We start from the raw sequence: 17,288 nt of genomic DNA, 5'->3' as shown, positions 1-17,288 counted from the left end.
GGTTGATTGATTGATAAAGTTTTCAAGCATCCTGGGACAAAGTTCCCCAGGAGGGATATATATCCGGGGCCATATTTCCCCCTGAGGGAATTTCGAACGGGGGAAAAAACAGACCATTACACCGGACGTCCAAAATATCTAAGAGAATTGCTACATGTTGTGTGGCCAACAAATCGTGTTGACACTAGAATAGTTACAGATAGTTTCAAATTATTGGAACCTACATATATGTCTAATGTAGGCTCTAGAGCCTTTACATATGGGCCCCCGAGACTATACGATAAGCTGCCACTAGACATTCGAAAGACAGAAGATATTAAGGCTTAAAGAGGAAACTGGATTTTTTCTTGTTCTTTGTGTGCTTCGATAATGTATAGGACCAAAAAAGCAGTCCTTAAAGTATAGATTTGAAAACAAAAAACCTAGAAACGATCAACTAAATCAAGGTTAGCGGAACTTGATAATAAGAAATAAGATAGGCCTACACATATATGAGAGAGAGAGAGAGAGAGAGAGAGAGAGGAGAAGAGAGAGAGAGAGAGAGAGGAGAGAGAGATGAGAGAGAGAGAGAGAGAGCCTAATTGGTGGGCGTGGCTGGCCAAGGTCTTTCAAACTAATGGAAGTGAGACGATGATTGTTTCTTAAAGCAAGCTAATTGTATATATTTGTATGTATTTGCATTCAAATGTATGATATACGTGTATTCACAGAGTATGTGTATGCAGAATTATATCAAAGAATTTATTTTTCTGTATTAGTGAAATAAAGAATGAATGTGTGAATGTCGAGTTGTGCAATAAAAAGTGTTTTAGTTAATTAAAATATATTTTTCTAACACGCATCACCTTAAACTCTCGTTTCCTTCTTACACTTATGTAATGCAAATAATTTGCACAAATTACACAATTTTCACTATAGTTTACATCATCACATTCACACCTTTTTAAATGTGAAAAAAATAATCAGATTTCTTACCAGATTAAATTAAAGTATATGATTAAACCATATTTCTGCCCCCCCCCCCTTTTTTTTTTATAAAACATTGAGCAGATATCAAAATACGACAATATTTCAATCACGGAAACAAAAAATCCACGAAGTAGGTATTATAAATATTTGATTTGGAATTTAAAATCCAGGCCTACGGCTATAGGCAGTGGTAATAACCTCCATTCATTTTTTTACAGTAATAACTACAATTATATGTGATTACTGTGCACCCAATTGGAACTCGAACCACACAGCTGCAGTTATACAACATCCTATTGTTAATAAAGTTAAAACCACACCTGGAAACAATCTCATTTAATAACAGTTCCCTAATCAAGGGAATACCACCACACGCTAAAAAGAGCATTTTGGGAAATGTCTTTTATACAAATTCCTCGCCAATAAAATATTGTTAATAGAAAAGTTTAAAACCACATCTGGAAACAATCTCATTTAATAACCTTTCCCTAATCAAGGGAATACCACCACAAGCTAAAAAAGAGCATTTTGGGAAATGTCTTTTATAAAAATTCCTCGCCAATAAAAGACCCTTAAAGAAATTCGATGGTTAACCATCAATCACAGAAACCTACAACACCTATATATTCGAATCTCCGTATTCGGAGTAATACAATAACAGTGAGAACATAATTAAAAAAATAAAACCTTGTAAAGTGTGTCCCTCCTTACCCAATGGAGTCTTCATTGTTCACAGAATCGCAAGTTTAAAGACGAGACATATAACACCCTTCTTCCTCTCTCGGGGGGTGACGCAGAAATGAACCTTCCTTTACTGTCTACATTGTCAAGGATATCCCTAGGCCTAGACGGCCCCTAAAATTTCCCCCACACCAGAAGTAATTTCTCCAGGCCCTTTTCAACACAATTAAATCTATGGGTCATTCAATACTGGACTGTGTACTCCTATACCTTCTGTAATTATAATCTATGCTGTATTTATTTCTAATTGTTCTATTTGTGAAAGAACAAACAGTAAAATTCAGTTTTTTAATGATAATCTCGTGTTCCGATTTCAGTTTGTTCTTTGACAGATATAATAAAGGGATAATTGTAATGAATGTCATACCAAAGGAAAACAATAAAACGTAATTAAGTTATGCTCGGTTATTATAAATCTTATTGAAGACTACATTATTAACGAGTATTTAGATAGTGTTTTACAATTACCATACGGATAAGAATTCCCAACTCGATGTCCCTAAAAACCTCTAAAAATTCCCAGATCTGGGGACAAATTCTCCTAAAAGTTGTCCCCCTAGTGGAAGAATTGTTTCAACCAATCAGAGACCTCCACCATAGTCTGCGTTCTTTAGCCTTTTCATTAGCTAAAATTTCATTATTTTGCTTAGGCTACATTTAAAGAATGTTCAAATAGATTAATGTAATTGTGATAAGAATTCAGAGGATATTCGAATGAATATAATATAATAATTAATAGATGTATACAAGTGAAATGTATAAGCAAGTTACCCCTGGATCAGCGGGCTTAAGAAAAAGAAAACAGTATAGTTTTCATTTAGAGAAAACTTTATTTATGGGTAACTATAATATATTTAACAATACCGAATATTTTTTTTCCCTATTTGATATCAAGTCATCTTGGCTAACTAACGAGTTAAAGCCTTTAGGAATAATATCTTCCACAACTTATATAACTGTAAGATATAAAATGAGTAAGATTTACTTGAGAATAATAAAAATACCCCCATCGAATGAAAGTAGATGGTATTTAAAAATCTAGGTTTTATAGCTTGCCTATTGACTCATACATAAAATAGCTATTTGTATCTACGATTACAGACGGCTTTAAAATATCATTATTTTAGCATAGTCCTACTCTGTTATCACACGTTCTATCCCATCGATTTAGATGTAGTATTCTTGTTTTACTATGTTTACAAATTTTTATCTTTATTTTAAATGAAGGAAGATACCATGTAATTACCCTTCTCATAGTTTTAAAGGTTAAAAGGTCTCTGGTTTCAGTTCCATCAGAAAAGATGCTCACCAGAACACGTCAGCCAGGCCAGCCTAACCACCCACTGTGGTGCCCTACCACAGCAGTGGCCTCCCCAGTAAACAGCTTGAACTCACAGACCCCGGGCGGGGATCGATCTGCTGCAATGCGAATGCTAGGCAAATACGCTACCACTGTACTGAACAACGTAACTATATCTTTTGTGATGTTTGTTGTCAAGTTCACACTCAAGGTGAATGGACGAGTTTTGAAATGAAGGCATTAGGTTTGAATGAAAGTGTCTGATGTAACAGTTGTAGTTTTTTTTAGTTTATATATGAAAGATAAATTTTAATGTTGTTACTGTTCTTAAGATATTTTACATTAATTGTTAGTAACTTCTCTTGTAGTTTATTTATTTTCTTGTTTCCTTTTAGTCCATGGGAAATAGGCCAAAAAAGATTATCTAGTCAAACAAATTGCAATATTTTGTTTTATTGCATGAACATGTTATATGGACTCTAAGGAACACCATATCCAAAATGAGACAAAATCGGCCATTTTGAAGTGAAAATCACACAAGGTTTTCGGAGGGTATATTTTTCCATGTTTTCCCATTTTTCTCCAAAACGGTTCATCGTATGGGTAAGAGGTATAGGTACGAAAAAAAGATAGAAAATTAAATTCTACACACGTTTGTCTCTATAAGTATTTACCCTAAAATTGAAAGCTTTTGCGCAAACAAGCCCAGAATTGGAATACACACATTTTGGAGAAACTGAAAAAATCGACTTTGTACTCACATTTACCTAAATATCTCTTAAACTACTAACTTTATGGTAAAATGTCATAGAACTGCTCCTTAAGAGTGAAGGTTTTTCTTTATATTGACGTATATACTTTCCATCATATCTTGATATTTTGCAAAAGAAACACACACACACAAAAAAATAGACAATTTTAATTCATGGAAAACAGATGATGATAGAAAATTCAGTAAAACAAATTGCAATAGTTTATTCTATGCACGAATGTGTCATTTGGACTCTGCAACACAGTAAAAAAAAACTGACATATTCGGCCATTTTGAGTTTGCGTAATTCCGTATTAAAAATGGCGGCCGTTCTCATTGTGTGAATGGAAGTAACCTCTAAAATTTCCACTTTTAAATATATATATATATATATATATATATATATATATATATATATATATATATATATATATATTGATTACTCAAAAAAGCATGGTCTCCAGGAATTTACTGCAGACATCAGTTTTCACCCGTGACTTCTGTGGGCTCCTGGTTAAAATGAAGTCTGCACTTAATATTTCAAGAAGAAAATTACCTTTGCAATTTACTTGGATTTTACAATGGTTGTAATATATACAAGATTAACTAAAAGGACAAACATCAAATTATTGATTAGCTCTTGACGGTGTTTGAAAATAACAGAAATAAAAAAATGCAATCATTGTTGCTCAAAATACATGCACAAACTAAATTAATCATGTTCAGTGTCTTCGTCTATTAATATGTTAACACAAGTGCTAGTTTGACACTCCTCACAAAAATCTGTACAATATAACCCATGTTTTTTGCATGAGCAGTGCTGAGTGTCACAAAAGCCTTTGCATTTGCATCTGATTACTCTCAGCAAGGCATCAGGCGCAGGGCTGTTGTCCATCGTGCAAGGAATTAAGTTTCTTCCATGATACTTCTTGGCCGAGCTTGCTGCATGATGCTTTGTCCTATTTCTGCAATCTTTAAGTCATTATCAGCTTTTCTTCCCCTGAAAACTTCACCAAGAAACATTCTAAGTGAAAAAGGAACAAAATTCAAGTTTCATTAGGTATCACCTATCCCTGAAATAGAAGGGTACTCAGATCTACTTTCCTCAATACTGTTGATGTCTGATTTTATCAAAGCTGCTGCTGCTCTTAGAATAGACATTTTTTAAGCTTCTTCACTATCGTCTTCTTTTTGATATTTGTAGAACTCATTGAGGATACTAGATGCTGTTTTCCTTAATGTCACTATGTTACTATGGTTTCCTGTGTCACTAATAACTAGAGAATTCCCAAAATGATCTATGAGCTTCTGCTTCAGGTAAGGGATGCTGTATGAATTTTGGCAAAGGTTTTCCATTCTTGCTTGTAAGTCTGCGACTGTTGTGGGTTCTTCGTCTTCTTCCATGAACTGAGCAACTACAATGTAAAAAGCCTCCTCTCTCGATACATCTGCCTTTCGACCACTCCTACTTCTTTCTGCTTTCTCTTTTGTGTCTAAGTCATATTTGGCCGGCATCTTTCTCCCGGTTCTGAAATTTCCACTGCACACCTTGATTTCACATCATCGGCCCACTTGTCCCCACGCTCCACACAAAATTGTAGAATAACATCTTGGCAATTCCATGTCGATACTCGAAACACGTCTTTAAATGGGAATGCATCCACATCAACAGCTTTCACTGTACAGAAAAGACAATGGGTAGCATACCCGAAGGCAGGCTTCTTCCGTCTTAATGATGGTGAAGGAAGAACACTTTCTTCTGCCTTTCTCTTCTTGGTGGCTGCTATGTCTTTCTTGTTTGTATGTTTATGCCTGCAACGAGAGTGGACCAGCTGACCTGCTTGAACAATAACGGAAGATCCCCTTTCTTTGCTTGCAGTGTTGATTGTAGATGATGCCTTTTCACCAATTTGAACTGTTCCAGTGCCAGCATCTACAGCATCACCACAGAACACACACAGAGCCTTAAGTTATCTAGTGGTTCATGCATGGCAACCTGTCAAAGAAAGAGAAAAAGTACATAAATAATTGCCTTCTAGTTGTAATACAAGCATGACTTGAGTAAACTGAGAAAAAAAATTTCATTAATTGCATGTCATTAGTAAATTAACAATTACGACACTGCTTAGATATGTATGCCTCAATGATTTCTTCCTAAATAATTCTGAACAGTCAGGTAATTTTAGTGCGAATTCTGTAAAATAAAATAAAAGTTTTGAGAACTGACTATTGAAATGTAACGCTTGCCCTTTAACCCAGGGGCCCACAGGGGTCAAGAGTCATATTGGATGCCGGAAATAAATACCTTGAAATCATGTTCGTGTGAGTAATCAATATATTCAAATAATAACTCTACATTATGGCAATGTTTCCCGCTCGCCACTCTCTCCAGGGAAACAAACGACCTCAACATGGGTTAAGCAGTACAGTTTCGTCCTATAACACTCATTTTGCTTGCTTTAGAAAGCAGAATATTTGCTGGTGATGATGGTGCCCTCGTTGAGGCCGTAGGGTGCGGTGGTTGGTTACGACAGGGCGCTAAGGCGAGGCATCGGCTCCTTGTCGGATGTCATGTGAGGTAGCGTGCAATCACTCACGCTGGTAATAAGGGTCCTCATGGAAGACTAAGGGCGAAAGAATCGGAATGCGGGCACAGCGGGTAACGTGGGGGTGGGTGAGAAGGCTGGTAAGTGAATGCTGCGTGAAAATTTTCTTCATAGCAGTGGCACGCGAAACCTTTACTAAAAATTCTCTCATCGGTCATCCTAGCCTTGTTTCGTGATAGCAGAATATTCTGTCATTGGCCATGCAGGCGTTAAAAAGTGGAAATTTGAAAAGATACGTCAGTTCAAACAGTAAGAACGGTCGCCATTTTGAATATGGAATTACTCAAATTCAAAATGGCCGAATTTGTCATATTATTTACTGTGTTGTTCCAAAGAGTACAAATGACACATTCGTGCATAGAATAAACTATTGCAATTTGTTTTACTGAACCTTCTATTTTCATCTGTTTTGCATGAATCAAAATTGTGTCTATTTGTGTGTGTTTCTTTTGCAAAATATCAAGATATAATGGAAAGTAAATACATCAAAATAAAGAAAAATCTTCACTCTAAAGAAGCAATTCTAGGACATTTTACCGTAAAGTTAGTAGTTCAAGAGATATTTAGGTAAATGTGAGTACAAAGTCGAATTTTTCAGTTTCTCCAAAATGTGTGTATTCCAATTCCAGACTTGTTTGAGCAAAAACTTTCAATTTTAGGGTAACTACTTATAGAGACAAACATGTGCAGAATTTAACTTTCTATCTTTTTTGTACCTATACCTCTTACCCGTACGATGAACCGTTTTGGAGAAAAACGGGAAAATATGGAAAAATGTACCCTCCGAAAACGTTAAAAGTGTGATTTTCAAAACTTCAAAATGGCCGGATTTGTCCCACTTTGGATATGGTGTTCCTAAGAGTCCATATAACATGTTCATGCAATAAAACAAAATATTGCAATTTGTTTGACCTGAAAAGCTATTTCCCATGGACTGAGCTATTTTTCCTTGTTGGAGCCCTTTGGCTTTAGGAATCCTGCTTTTCCAACTAAGGTTTTAGCAAAGCTAATAATAATATTAATAGTAATAGGTGGACTTAACACTAAGAACCAGTAATAATAATTAAGTCAAGGATAAATATGATAATTTAAAAAAAAGAAAAAAAAAAAGGGACATCTAAAGGCGTAGGGTACGGTCAATATGTATGGGTCGTCCCTATACTCAGAATACGTTTTCGCCTGAAAATCACAATTAATAACCTAGAATGGAATCCTGACACTTGTAATAATGACTAAACATTCACTGGAAGGGGAAATAAAAAAAAAAACTGCAATATAAACTTTCCCATTCCCTCTTCCTCCCTTCATCTCAGTGCGGGGAGATTCATCTTAAGTCTTTATCTTTATTGATCTTTTCTATTTTCACTTATACCTTTTTATGATTTATGTCAGCTACCCATCCCCTTTTTTATTTATTCATTTTTTTTTCTTTCTTTGCTCTCGTCGTTCTACAATATGTTTCCGGTCCAATATGATGACCATACATAAGTAGCCTATCCCACCTTTTCCCCTTGTAATGGCAAAGTCTCTGTCGCCCTTTTGATAATGTTTCCAACATCCTATCCTTATGCATTTATTCATCACACTTTCATGTTGCAAAATTCACTCTTCATCATGACGTCACACAAGTACAACTTTCATGTGGTGTTGATGAATATCGTAAAGGACCGTAAAGGTGTATAGAAAGCGTAAAGGAATGTAAAGGAGATCAATATAAGTAGTTTCCTTATCAAAATGTTTTCCCGGCAGTACCCATAAAGCTATTTTTGCTCAGGTGAAAGTACAAAATAAAAAAAATAAAAAAATAAAAATCCCCAAAATAATGACCCACGGGGTTTGCGAGTTAAGCAAGCATATGCCTCTTGCTAGAACATAGGAGCAGTAATATATCTTTTTTTTTGTGAGTGCACCAAGTCACGGCGGAGCAAAAACCATTCGAAATTTTGAAAAAATAACTATTGTTGGTCATGAGAAAGGAAAAATAAAAAAAAACACTGAAATAATGATCCACCGGGTTTGCAAGCGCGGCTCAATATATACTACTAGGCAGAACATTGGAGTAATGTGTAATGTTAATTTTCCGAGCGCAGCGAACCAAAGCAGAGCAAAAACCATTAGAGCTGTTGCCGAGATCGAGGCCCAATAACGTTCGTCATTGTCAACTCACATTATCACCCATGCTGGAAATCACCAATATCTATCACGGGTGTACTACCAATCACTTTTTGATGAGTAATTTTGACTATTGACTAGTACAGTAATTTCATAATTTTATATCCCTTTATACTCCTTTATGCGTTTTAGTCACATCCACTTTGGCGATAACATTGCTTATGGCGCTGCTTTTGATGTCCGTGTGACTCGAGGTATTCTATGGTTTTTCCGTTTCCTTAAGTCTGATACTCAAGGATGTATTTTTCTCGGTATTATTTTACTGTATTACAGGGCAATGTAACCTAGGAAAAAAACTACTTTTTTTCTATAGAAAACATTCTGCTCTCTTCGAAAATAACATTCGTTCCTGTCGCAAATGAATAGTTTCAGAAATATATATATATATATATATATATATATATATATATATATATATATATATATATATATATATATATATATACTACGATAATGGGGGACCCCCAGTGGGAACTCGGGGTTTTGGGTGGGGAAAACATACTGGGGAAACGATATATAATGGTAAAACAAGCCTTTTCTTCTCTATACATTACAGTGAGCCCTCGTTTATCGCGGTAGATAGGTTCCAGACCCGACCGTGATAGGTGAAAATCCGCGAAGTAGTGACACCATATTTACCTATTTATTTAACATGTATATTCAGACTTTTAAAACCTTCCCTTGTACGTAGTACTGTTAACAAACTACCCTTTAATGTACAGAACACTTAATGCATGTACTACAGTACCCTAAACTAAAACGGGCACAAATATTAAAAGCGATTTTATATCATGCGTTTCCTAAACACGCCAAAAAGCACGATAAAAAATGGCAACCAATGTTTTGTTTACGTTTATCTCTGATCATAATGAAGAAACAAACGCATTTACACATCTGTGTATAGGTTAGTTTTTGCACCGATTATATTGATTATTCAGTACAGTATGTTGATTTTGTTATTACCAATGTTTTACTTAATTTTTCTTAAGACTTCCAAATGAAATGTTTTTCTTTATGACGCCGCCTGAAACGACGGCGTCATAAAGTACGCTCAGTAAACAAATGAAGGCATTTAACGCGCATGATGAAAGTGATAAATAATGATATTACAGTAAAAGCTTTTAGAAAATATGTTATTACAAATATTATTTACGGTATCTATATAAAATCATACATACGTAGCAAAGCAGGAAAACGAGAGAGAGAGAGAGAGAGAGAGAGAGAGAGAGAGAGAGAGAGAGAGAGAGAGAGAGAGAGAGAGAGAGAGAGAGAGAGAGTTGTTTTACGTACGTAAATGTAAATTTTAAACAAAAAAAAAATAACCCCATTTCATATGAAATAGGTTATTACAAATATTTTACTTTATCATATTACAGTAGTCTGTATAATACTGTAAAATTCAGTACACTATGTTGTTGTTATAGTCGTGGCGATGAAATTCTCACGAAACAAAAACACGACATTCAATTACAACAGCTGATTCATTCTCTCTCTCTCTCTCTCTCTCTCTCTCTCTCTCTCTTCGTGTTATACAATACTTACATATAGATGAAGAAACTAAAATTAGTTTTCTTAGTGTCAATTAAATACGAAACGAAAAAAATTGTGCCGAGTCTACACCCATTTCAATCGTATCTAAAAATATGGCATCCGATTTCATCAGCAAACCACTATTTTTTGGGAAACATCATTTTATTCTAGAAAATTGCTACTCTTTAAATAGTTAATTGCACATTAAGAAAGCGTGTACTTTTGTTTTTAAATTTCGGGTGTGTTTTAAAAATCGAGTATTGTTGACTTCTTTTTGTTTTACTTTTGGCTGTGATTAGATCAGCTGACGTCTAGCTGCCGCTCTTGAGAGTGTACGAATACACTAACAAAGTATTGTTTATACCATTTCTTAACTTATTCAAACCGTCTACAGTATACAGTTGATATTACAAAGCACCAATGTGTTATAACCTATCAAATTTTTTTGTTTATTACATTTAAAACAACACACACTCTCTCTCTCTCTCTCTCTCTCTCTCTCTCTCTCTCTCTCTCTGTGGGCTACTTTTCACTACCTCCCATTCCTTACCTCTCTCTATCTCTCTAACAAATGATATCTTTGTTGCTCCTCAAAGTTTCATTTATAATGAAAATCAATCATGATTCAATTTTCCTTACTTTCTCCAATCTCGCACCATCGGTCACATCGCGGTATTTTCGAAATTTCCGGAAAATCCGCGATATATATATATACATGCGTTATGAAAAAAATCCGCGATGGTTGAACCGCAAAGTAGCGAGGGCTCACTGTACCTTCTTGTATGTATAATAAACACATCTTATCTATCATTTAAAAAATCTCCTCGGCTCTGACTTCTTTATCTCATCAGGAAATCTACACGGAAAATAAAACTAGTTTTGTTATATTTCATCACAACCTGACACCTTCATTTGACATCTATACTGATAATTAACTTTTTAGTTATTTTTCATTATCTTTTAGAAAGCTTATTCTTGTTTAGAATTCATACTATGGATTACATAATCTAGTTGGTGCAAACACTGTGGCAAACATTTTTCCCTAACTGTTAACGTATCAGAAATTGTAAAATTCTCACCATACTCCCTGGCCAGAAACATCGACCCCACATAGAGGTGGGAAAAGATGCAGACAAAGAAGTATGGTGAGAATTTTACAATTTCTGATACGTTAACAGTTAGGGAAAAATGTTATGTCAGGTAAAACAGCAGTAAAATAACATTCCACATAAATATGGTTTGAACATTAAAAAAACTTTATTATTATTATTATTATTATTATTATTGTTAGTATTATTACTTGCTAAGCTACAACCCTAGTTGGAAAAGCAGGATGCTATAAGGCCAGGGGCCCCAACAGGAAAAATAGCCCAGTGATGAAAGGAAACAAGGAAAATTAAAATACTTTAAGAACAGTAACAACATTAAAATAAATATTACCTATATAAACTATAAAAAACTTTAAGAAAACAAGTGGAAGAAATAAGATAGAATATTGTGTCCGAGTGTACCCTCAAGCAAGAGAACTCCAAACATTAATGAGCGACCTTTAAACATTTAATTGCCTCCGGGAGTATCTTCAGCTTTTACTCATTTTCAAATTGGGTCCCTGTTTCCATTCGAACATATTCAACATTTCAAATATTTTTTGTATGGTAATATTAAAAAATGAAAACCGATATATCAAAATAAAAGTTTAGTTTTTATTAAAAAATGAAAGTAGATGAAAAGATAAATAAAACAACATGAAACACAAGAATAGATAACTGAAAACCAGTGATTAAGATGAGGACGAAATGCAACTACAGTCAAATGAGAGTCTGAATAAACACAAGAAGACTTAGCAAACATTAGCACATTTCATGACCATTCTAAGGTCAAGTTGACACCAAGGACTCTGTAGACCTTGGTTAATGCTACAATGGAAGAGTCCGCGTCACTGAACACGACAGAACAATCGCAGAAGTCTTATAAGGAGAGGAATTGAAACCATGGCTACTGCTGTCACTTCTAATTCTGCTGACACAACAAGAAATACTGGTCTGAGTGGTAATTTCTCTGACTGGTGATCTCCAGACTGGGGTTCCGAGTCTCGCTCAAACTCGTTCGTTTCTCTGGTCGCTACAATCTCACCATCTTTGTGAGCTAAGGGTGGGGGGGGGGGGAGCTTATAGGTCTGTCTGCTATGTCATTAGCAGCCATTGCCTGGCCCTTATAGGCCCTAGCTTGGGGGGGAGGGGCCTTGGGCGCTTATCATATTATGTATATATGGTCAGTCTCTAGGGCATTGACCTGCTTGATGGGGCAACGTCTGTGACTGACTTTTCTCTCTTGTTTTTCATCCAGTTAGTTGAGTTAGATTACGGGATTTGGGGCCGGGGAGACCAATTAGTTTGGTGACTAATTTTCATTTTCCCTTTTCGTTCAAGTTCTTTTTTGTTCTCGTCTATTTCGAGATATTGCAATATCCTCTTGCAAATTACTGCATAATTTGCATGCTTGAAGGAGATGGAGAATGTGTGCAAAAAAAAAAAAAAATTCTTTTTGAAAGAGATGATGAATATGCTCCATCAAACTTATTTTAAGTTTGTGTATTATCCAATAAAAATGTTATTTTCCTTAGTAAAATAGATTTTTGAATATACTTACCCGATGATCATATAGCTGCATCCCTGCTGCCCGACAGAAAAAGTCTACGGGAGGAATACGCCAGCGATCGCTATACAGGTGGGGGTGTATATCAACAGCGCCATCTGTCAAGTAGGTACTCAAGTACTCGATGTCAACAACGAACCAATTTTCTCCTCTGTCCCACTGGTTCTCTATTGGGGAGGAAGGGTGGGTCCTTTAATTTATGATCATCGGGTAAGTATATTCAAAAATTTATTTTACTAAGGAAAATAACATTTTTCAACATCAAACTTACCCGATGATCATATAGCTGATTCACACCCAGGGGGGTGGGTAGAGACCAGCATAACAAGTTGACATTATGAGCTAAGTATTCCGTATTTTATTTTAGCAGTTATTCAAAATAACAAGCATAAAATAAATAAGTACCTGGTAAGAAAGACGACTTGAACAATTACTCTGCCTTTTTAAGTACGTCTTCCTTACTGAGCCTCGCGATCCTCATAGGATGCTGAGCGACTCCTAGGAGCTGAAGTATGAAGGGTTGCAACCCATACTAAAGGTCCTCATCAAAACCTTTAATCTAGGCGCTTCTCAAGAAATGATTTTGACCACCCGCCAAATCAAGTAGGATGCGAAAGGCTTCTTAGCCTTCCGGACAACCCAAAAATATTTCAAGAGAAAGATTAAAAAGGTTCTGGAATTAGGGAATTGTAGTGGTGGAGCCCCCACCACTACTGCACTCGTTACTACGAATGGTCCCAGAGTGTAGCAGTTCTCGTAAAGAGACTGGACATTCTTAAGATAAAAGACGCGAACACTGATTTGCTTTTCCAATAGGTTGCGTTGAATATATTTTGCAGAGATCTATTTTGTTTAAAGGCCACGGAAGTTGTGACAGCTCTAACTTCGTGTGTCCTTACCTTCAGCCAAGCTTGGTCTTCCTCATTCAGAAGGGAATGAGCTTCTCGTATTAACAGTCTGATAAAAATAGGATAAAGAATTCTCTGACATAGGCAAAGATGAATTCTTAACTGAACACCATAAAGCTTCAGACGGGCCTCGTAAAGGTTTTAAAAATAGAACTTAAGAGCTCTTACAGGACATAATACTCTTTTTAGTTCATTTCCAACCATACGATAAGTTTGGAATATCGAACGATATTGGTCAAGGCCGAGAAGGCAGCTCGTGTTTGGCTAGAAAACCAAGATGAAGAATATGTAGCCGTTTCGGATGAGAATCCGATGTTCTTGCTGAAGGCATGAATCTCACTGACTCTTTTAGCTGTGGTTAAGCATATCAGGAAAAGAGTCTTAAAGGTGAGATCTTTCAGGGAGGCTGATTGAAGTGGTTCGAACCTGTCTAACATAAGGAATCTTAGAACCACGTCTAAATTCCAACCAGGTGTAACCAAACGACGCTCCTTCGTGGTCTCAAAAGACTTAAGGAGGTCCTGTAGATCTTTATTGTTGGAAAGATCTAAGCCTCTGTGACGGAAGACTGATGCCAACATGCTTCTGTAACCCTTGAGTGGGAGCTGAAAGAGATCGCTCTTTCCTCAGATATAAGAGGAAGTCAGCTATTTGAGTTACAGAGGTACTGGTCGAGGATACGGATACTGACTTGCACCAGTTTCGAAAGATTTCCCACTTCGATTGGTAGACTCTAAGGGTGGATGTTCTCCTTGCTCTAGCAATCGCTCGGGTTGCCTCCTTCGAAAAACCTCTAGTTCTCGAGAGTCTTTCGATACTCTGAAGGCAGTGAGACGAAGAGCGTGGAGGCCTTGGAGTACCTTCTTTACGCGTGGCAGACGTAGCAGGTCCACCCTTAGGGGAAGAGTTCTGGGAATGTCTACTAGCCATCGAAGTACCTCGGTAAGTTATTCTCTCGCGGGCCAGAGGGGAGCAATTAGCGTCCACTTGTCCCTTCGTGAGAGGCGAACTTCTGCAGTACCTTGTTGACAATCTAGAACGGAGGGAATGCATATAGATCTAGATGAGACCAATCAAGTAGAAAGGCATCTAAAAGAACTACTGCTGGGTCCGGGATAGGTGAGCAAAGTATTGAGAGCCTCTTGGACATCGAGGTTGCGAAGAGATCTATGGTTGGCTGGCCCCAGGAGACCCAAAGTCTCTTGCATACATCCTAGTGGAGGGTCCAATATGTTGGAGTTATTGTCCCTTCCTACTGAGACCATCTGCTAAGACATTCAAGTTGCCTTGGAAGAAACTCGTTACTAGTGAAAAGTCTAGACCTGTTGAACAGGAGAGGAGGTCACTTGCGAACTCGTACCATGTCAGAGAGTAGGTCCCTCCTTGCTAGGAGATGTACATCAAAGCAGGGAGTTGACCGTGTTCACCTCCACTACTTTGCCTTGAAGGAGAGACCTGAAGCTTTTCCAGGTCAGACGTACTGCCAGAAGCTTCTTGCAGTTGAAATGCATTGTCCTTTGACTCGAGTTCCATAATCCCGAGCATTCCTTACCGCCTAAGGTCGCACCCCAGCCTACGTCCGATGCGTCTGAGAAGAGAACGTGATTGGGAGTCTGAACAGTCAGGGGAAAACCCTATCAAAGGTTGATAAAGTCCTTTCATCCAGTCAGACCAGACCTATCTTCCGGAAACCGGGATCTAGCCCGCTTCTAGCGTCTTGTCCTTTTCCAGTGAAGAGCTAGATGAAACCGAAGAGGACGGAGGTGTAGTCTTCCAAGTGACACCAATTGAACCACGGATGACAGTGTCTTAACCAGACTCATCCACAGCCTGACAGGGCCGCGTTCCTTCTTCAGCATCTTCTGGATGGATAGCAGGGCTGGGGGTTGATCGTCTTGTTCAGCCATGTCCTCATCAGAGGGTTCCTCATCCGAAACTGATGAGGAAACGGCAACGGAGTGGGCAACGTCTGACTCGCTGAATCCGGTCGCACTGGTGGATGCGTGACGGAGCCGGACACAAGATCATGGTACTGCTGCACAGTCTGTGAACTGTCAACCATGGGGAAGCGAGGAAGTACAGCGACAACCCGAAACTGTCTAGACTGTCTGGGTTGTGCAGACAACCCCTATCGGGTTGCTGAGGTTGCCGCACTGCGTCACAACAAGTCACCTCTGCTGGTTGTTGAACGTCTTCCTAGTGACACACTGAACGTCCACAACCACCTCCGAGAGTCGCTTAACGTTAACGTGCGACTGGCAACCCACACTGGGTCGCACCGGAGGAGGAATCATCTCAACTGGCGGACGTGAGTAGGAAATCTCAGCGTCAACAGGGCGTACAACCAACCGGTAGGAAGGTTGTTGGCAAGAAGGTTCTTCTCCGTAAAAAATCCTCTATCAAGGACTAAGCTTGGACTGCATGTCTTGCAACAAAGCCCAAGGTCTAAGGGAGCAGGTGTGGCAACAGACGGGGTAGCGACTGAAGCGGAACCATTTACCCTCCCTGGAAGCATGTTATGCTTTAATTAAAGTCCATAGGAGGCTAAGCAGCTTAAGGCTCCTCTCCAAATGACAGAGTCCTCAAGGGAATATCAGAAGGAGGGAGAACAGCACTTTCTCATCTACAGGAACCATGTCCGAGAAAAGCTAGGTTATCTCAGTGAGGGTTTCACTGGTGCATAAGCAGCAGACCAGAAGGCAACGTTATGAAACTGCTTGACAGTCTGTGAACTGTCAAAAACTGAACTGTCAACCACAACAGGAGCGTGAGGACATACAGCACTGGTGTATTAGAAGCAGACCAGAAGGCAACGTCATGTAACTGTTTGACAGTCTGTGAGTTGGCAACAACCAAAGTTGTGTGGGGAAGCCTCAACTCCTGACTGACTAGTTTGCTGCGGGCGAGTGGCGGTAACCACAGTGTGTTGCGGAGGCTGACACACCGTGTCAAAACACGGCAGCTTGTGGTAGCTCACGCACGGCAACGGAGTGCTCCGTGTGTCTGTGGGAGTCATCATACGTCTGGCAGGGTTGACTGTGCATGGGTGGAGGAGCTCTCACAACAAGAGTGTGGGAGCAGGCAGCCATGCCGGGCGCACAACCGTGGTAGGCTGTAGGCCCACGGGTGCATCGTCAACCTTCTCCGCAGCAGAGTTGCCAAATTAGCGATTTTGTGCTAATTCATTGCCTTTTTTACAGTATTCTATTTTAGCTACTTTCTTTAGAGAAATTCCATATGACTTTAGCTACTTTCTAGCTACTTTTGCAAGCCTATCTAGCGACATTTGAAAATTTGAGTTGGCAACCCTGCTCCGCAGTCGGAGTGTGGGAGCTGGCAACAACAAAAGCGGAGTGCTGGTGCGTGGGAGGGACTGCCGTGGGTTGCGGATCATGCCGCATTGCGGCAAAACACGGCAGCTTGACAGCACCTTCCCACTGCTGATGCGGTAGCTCACGCATGTCAACGGAGGGTGCAGCATGAACATGCGTCTGGCAGGGTCGACTGCGCATCGGTGGTGGAGCTCTCACAGGTGGAGTGTGGGAGCAGGCAGCCGCAGTATCTGCTGAGCGCACAACCGTGGCAGGTTGTAGGTTAACAGGAGCAGTGTCAACCTTCTCAGCACGATACTCCTGCATGAAGGAAGCAAGCTGAGA

General features: G+C 38.6%; 1 protein-coding gene across 1 annotated transcript in view; it reads right to left on the bottom strand.

Annotated features, from left to right (window-relative positions):
• Window positions 1-4,667: 4,667 nt before the first annotated feature.
• Window positions 4,668-17,288, bottom strand: part of LOC137643732 (uncharacterized) — a 36,557-nt gene continuing 23,936 nt past the window's right edge. Inside the window, exon 4 of the mRNA XM_068376433.1 lies at window positions 4,668-5,757. Within this exon, the coding sequence (XP_068232534.1) occupies window positions 5,744-5,757 (14 nt within the window). The 3' untranslated portion in view covers window positions 4,668-5,743. The remainder of the gene's footprint in view (window positions 5,758-17,288) is intronic.

Source organism: Palaemon carinicauda, chromosome 7, assembly GCF_036898095.1.
Source record: "Palaemon carinicauda isolate YSFRI2023 chromosome 7, ASM3689809v2, whole genome shotgun sequence".
Taxonomy (NCBI): Eukaryota; Metazoa; Arthropoda; class Malacostraca; order Decapoda; family Palaemonidae; genus Palaemon; species Palaemon carinicauda.
Note: the sequence above shows the minus strand (reverse complement) of the source record. Positions and strands in the feature narration are given on the sequence as shown.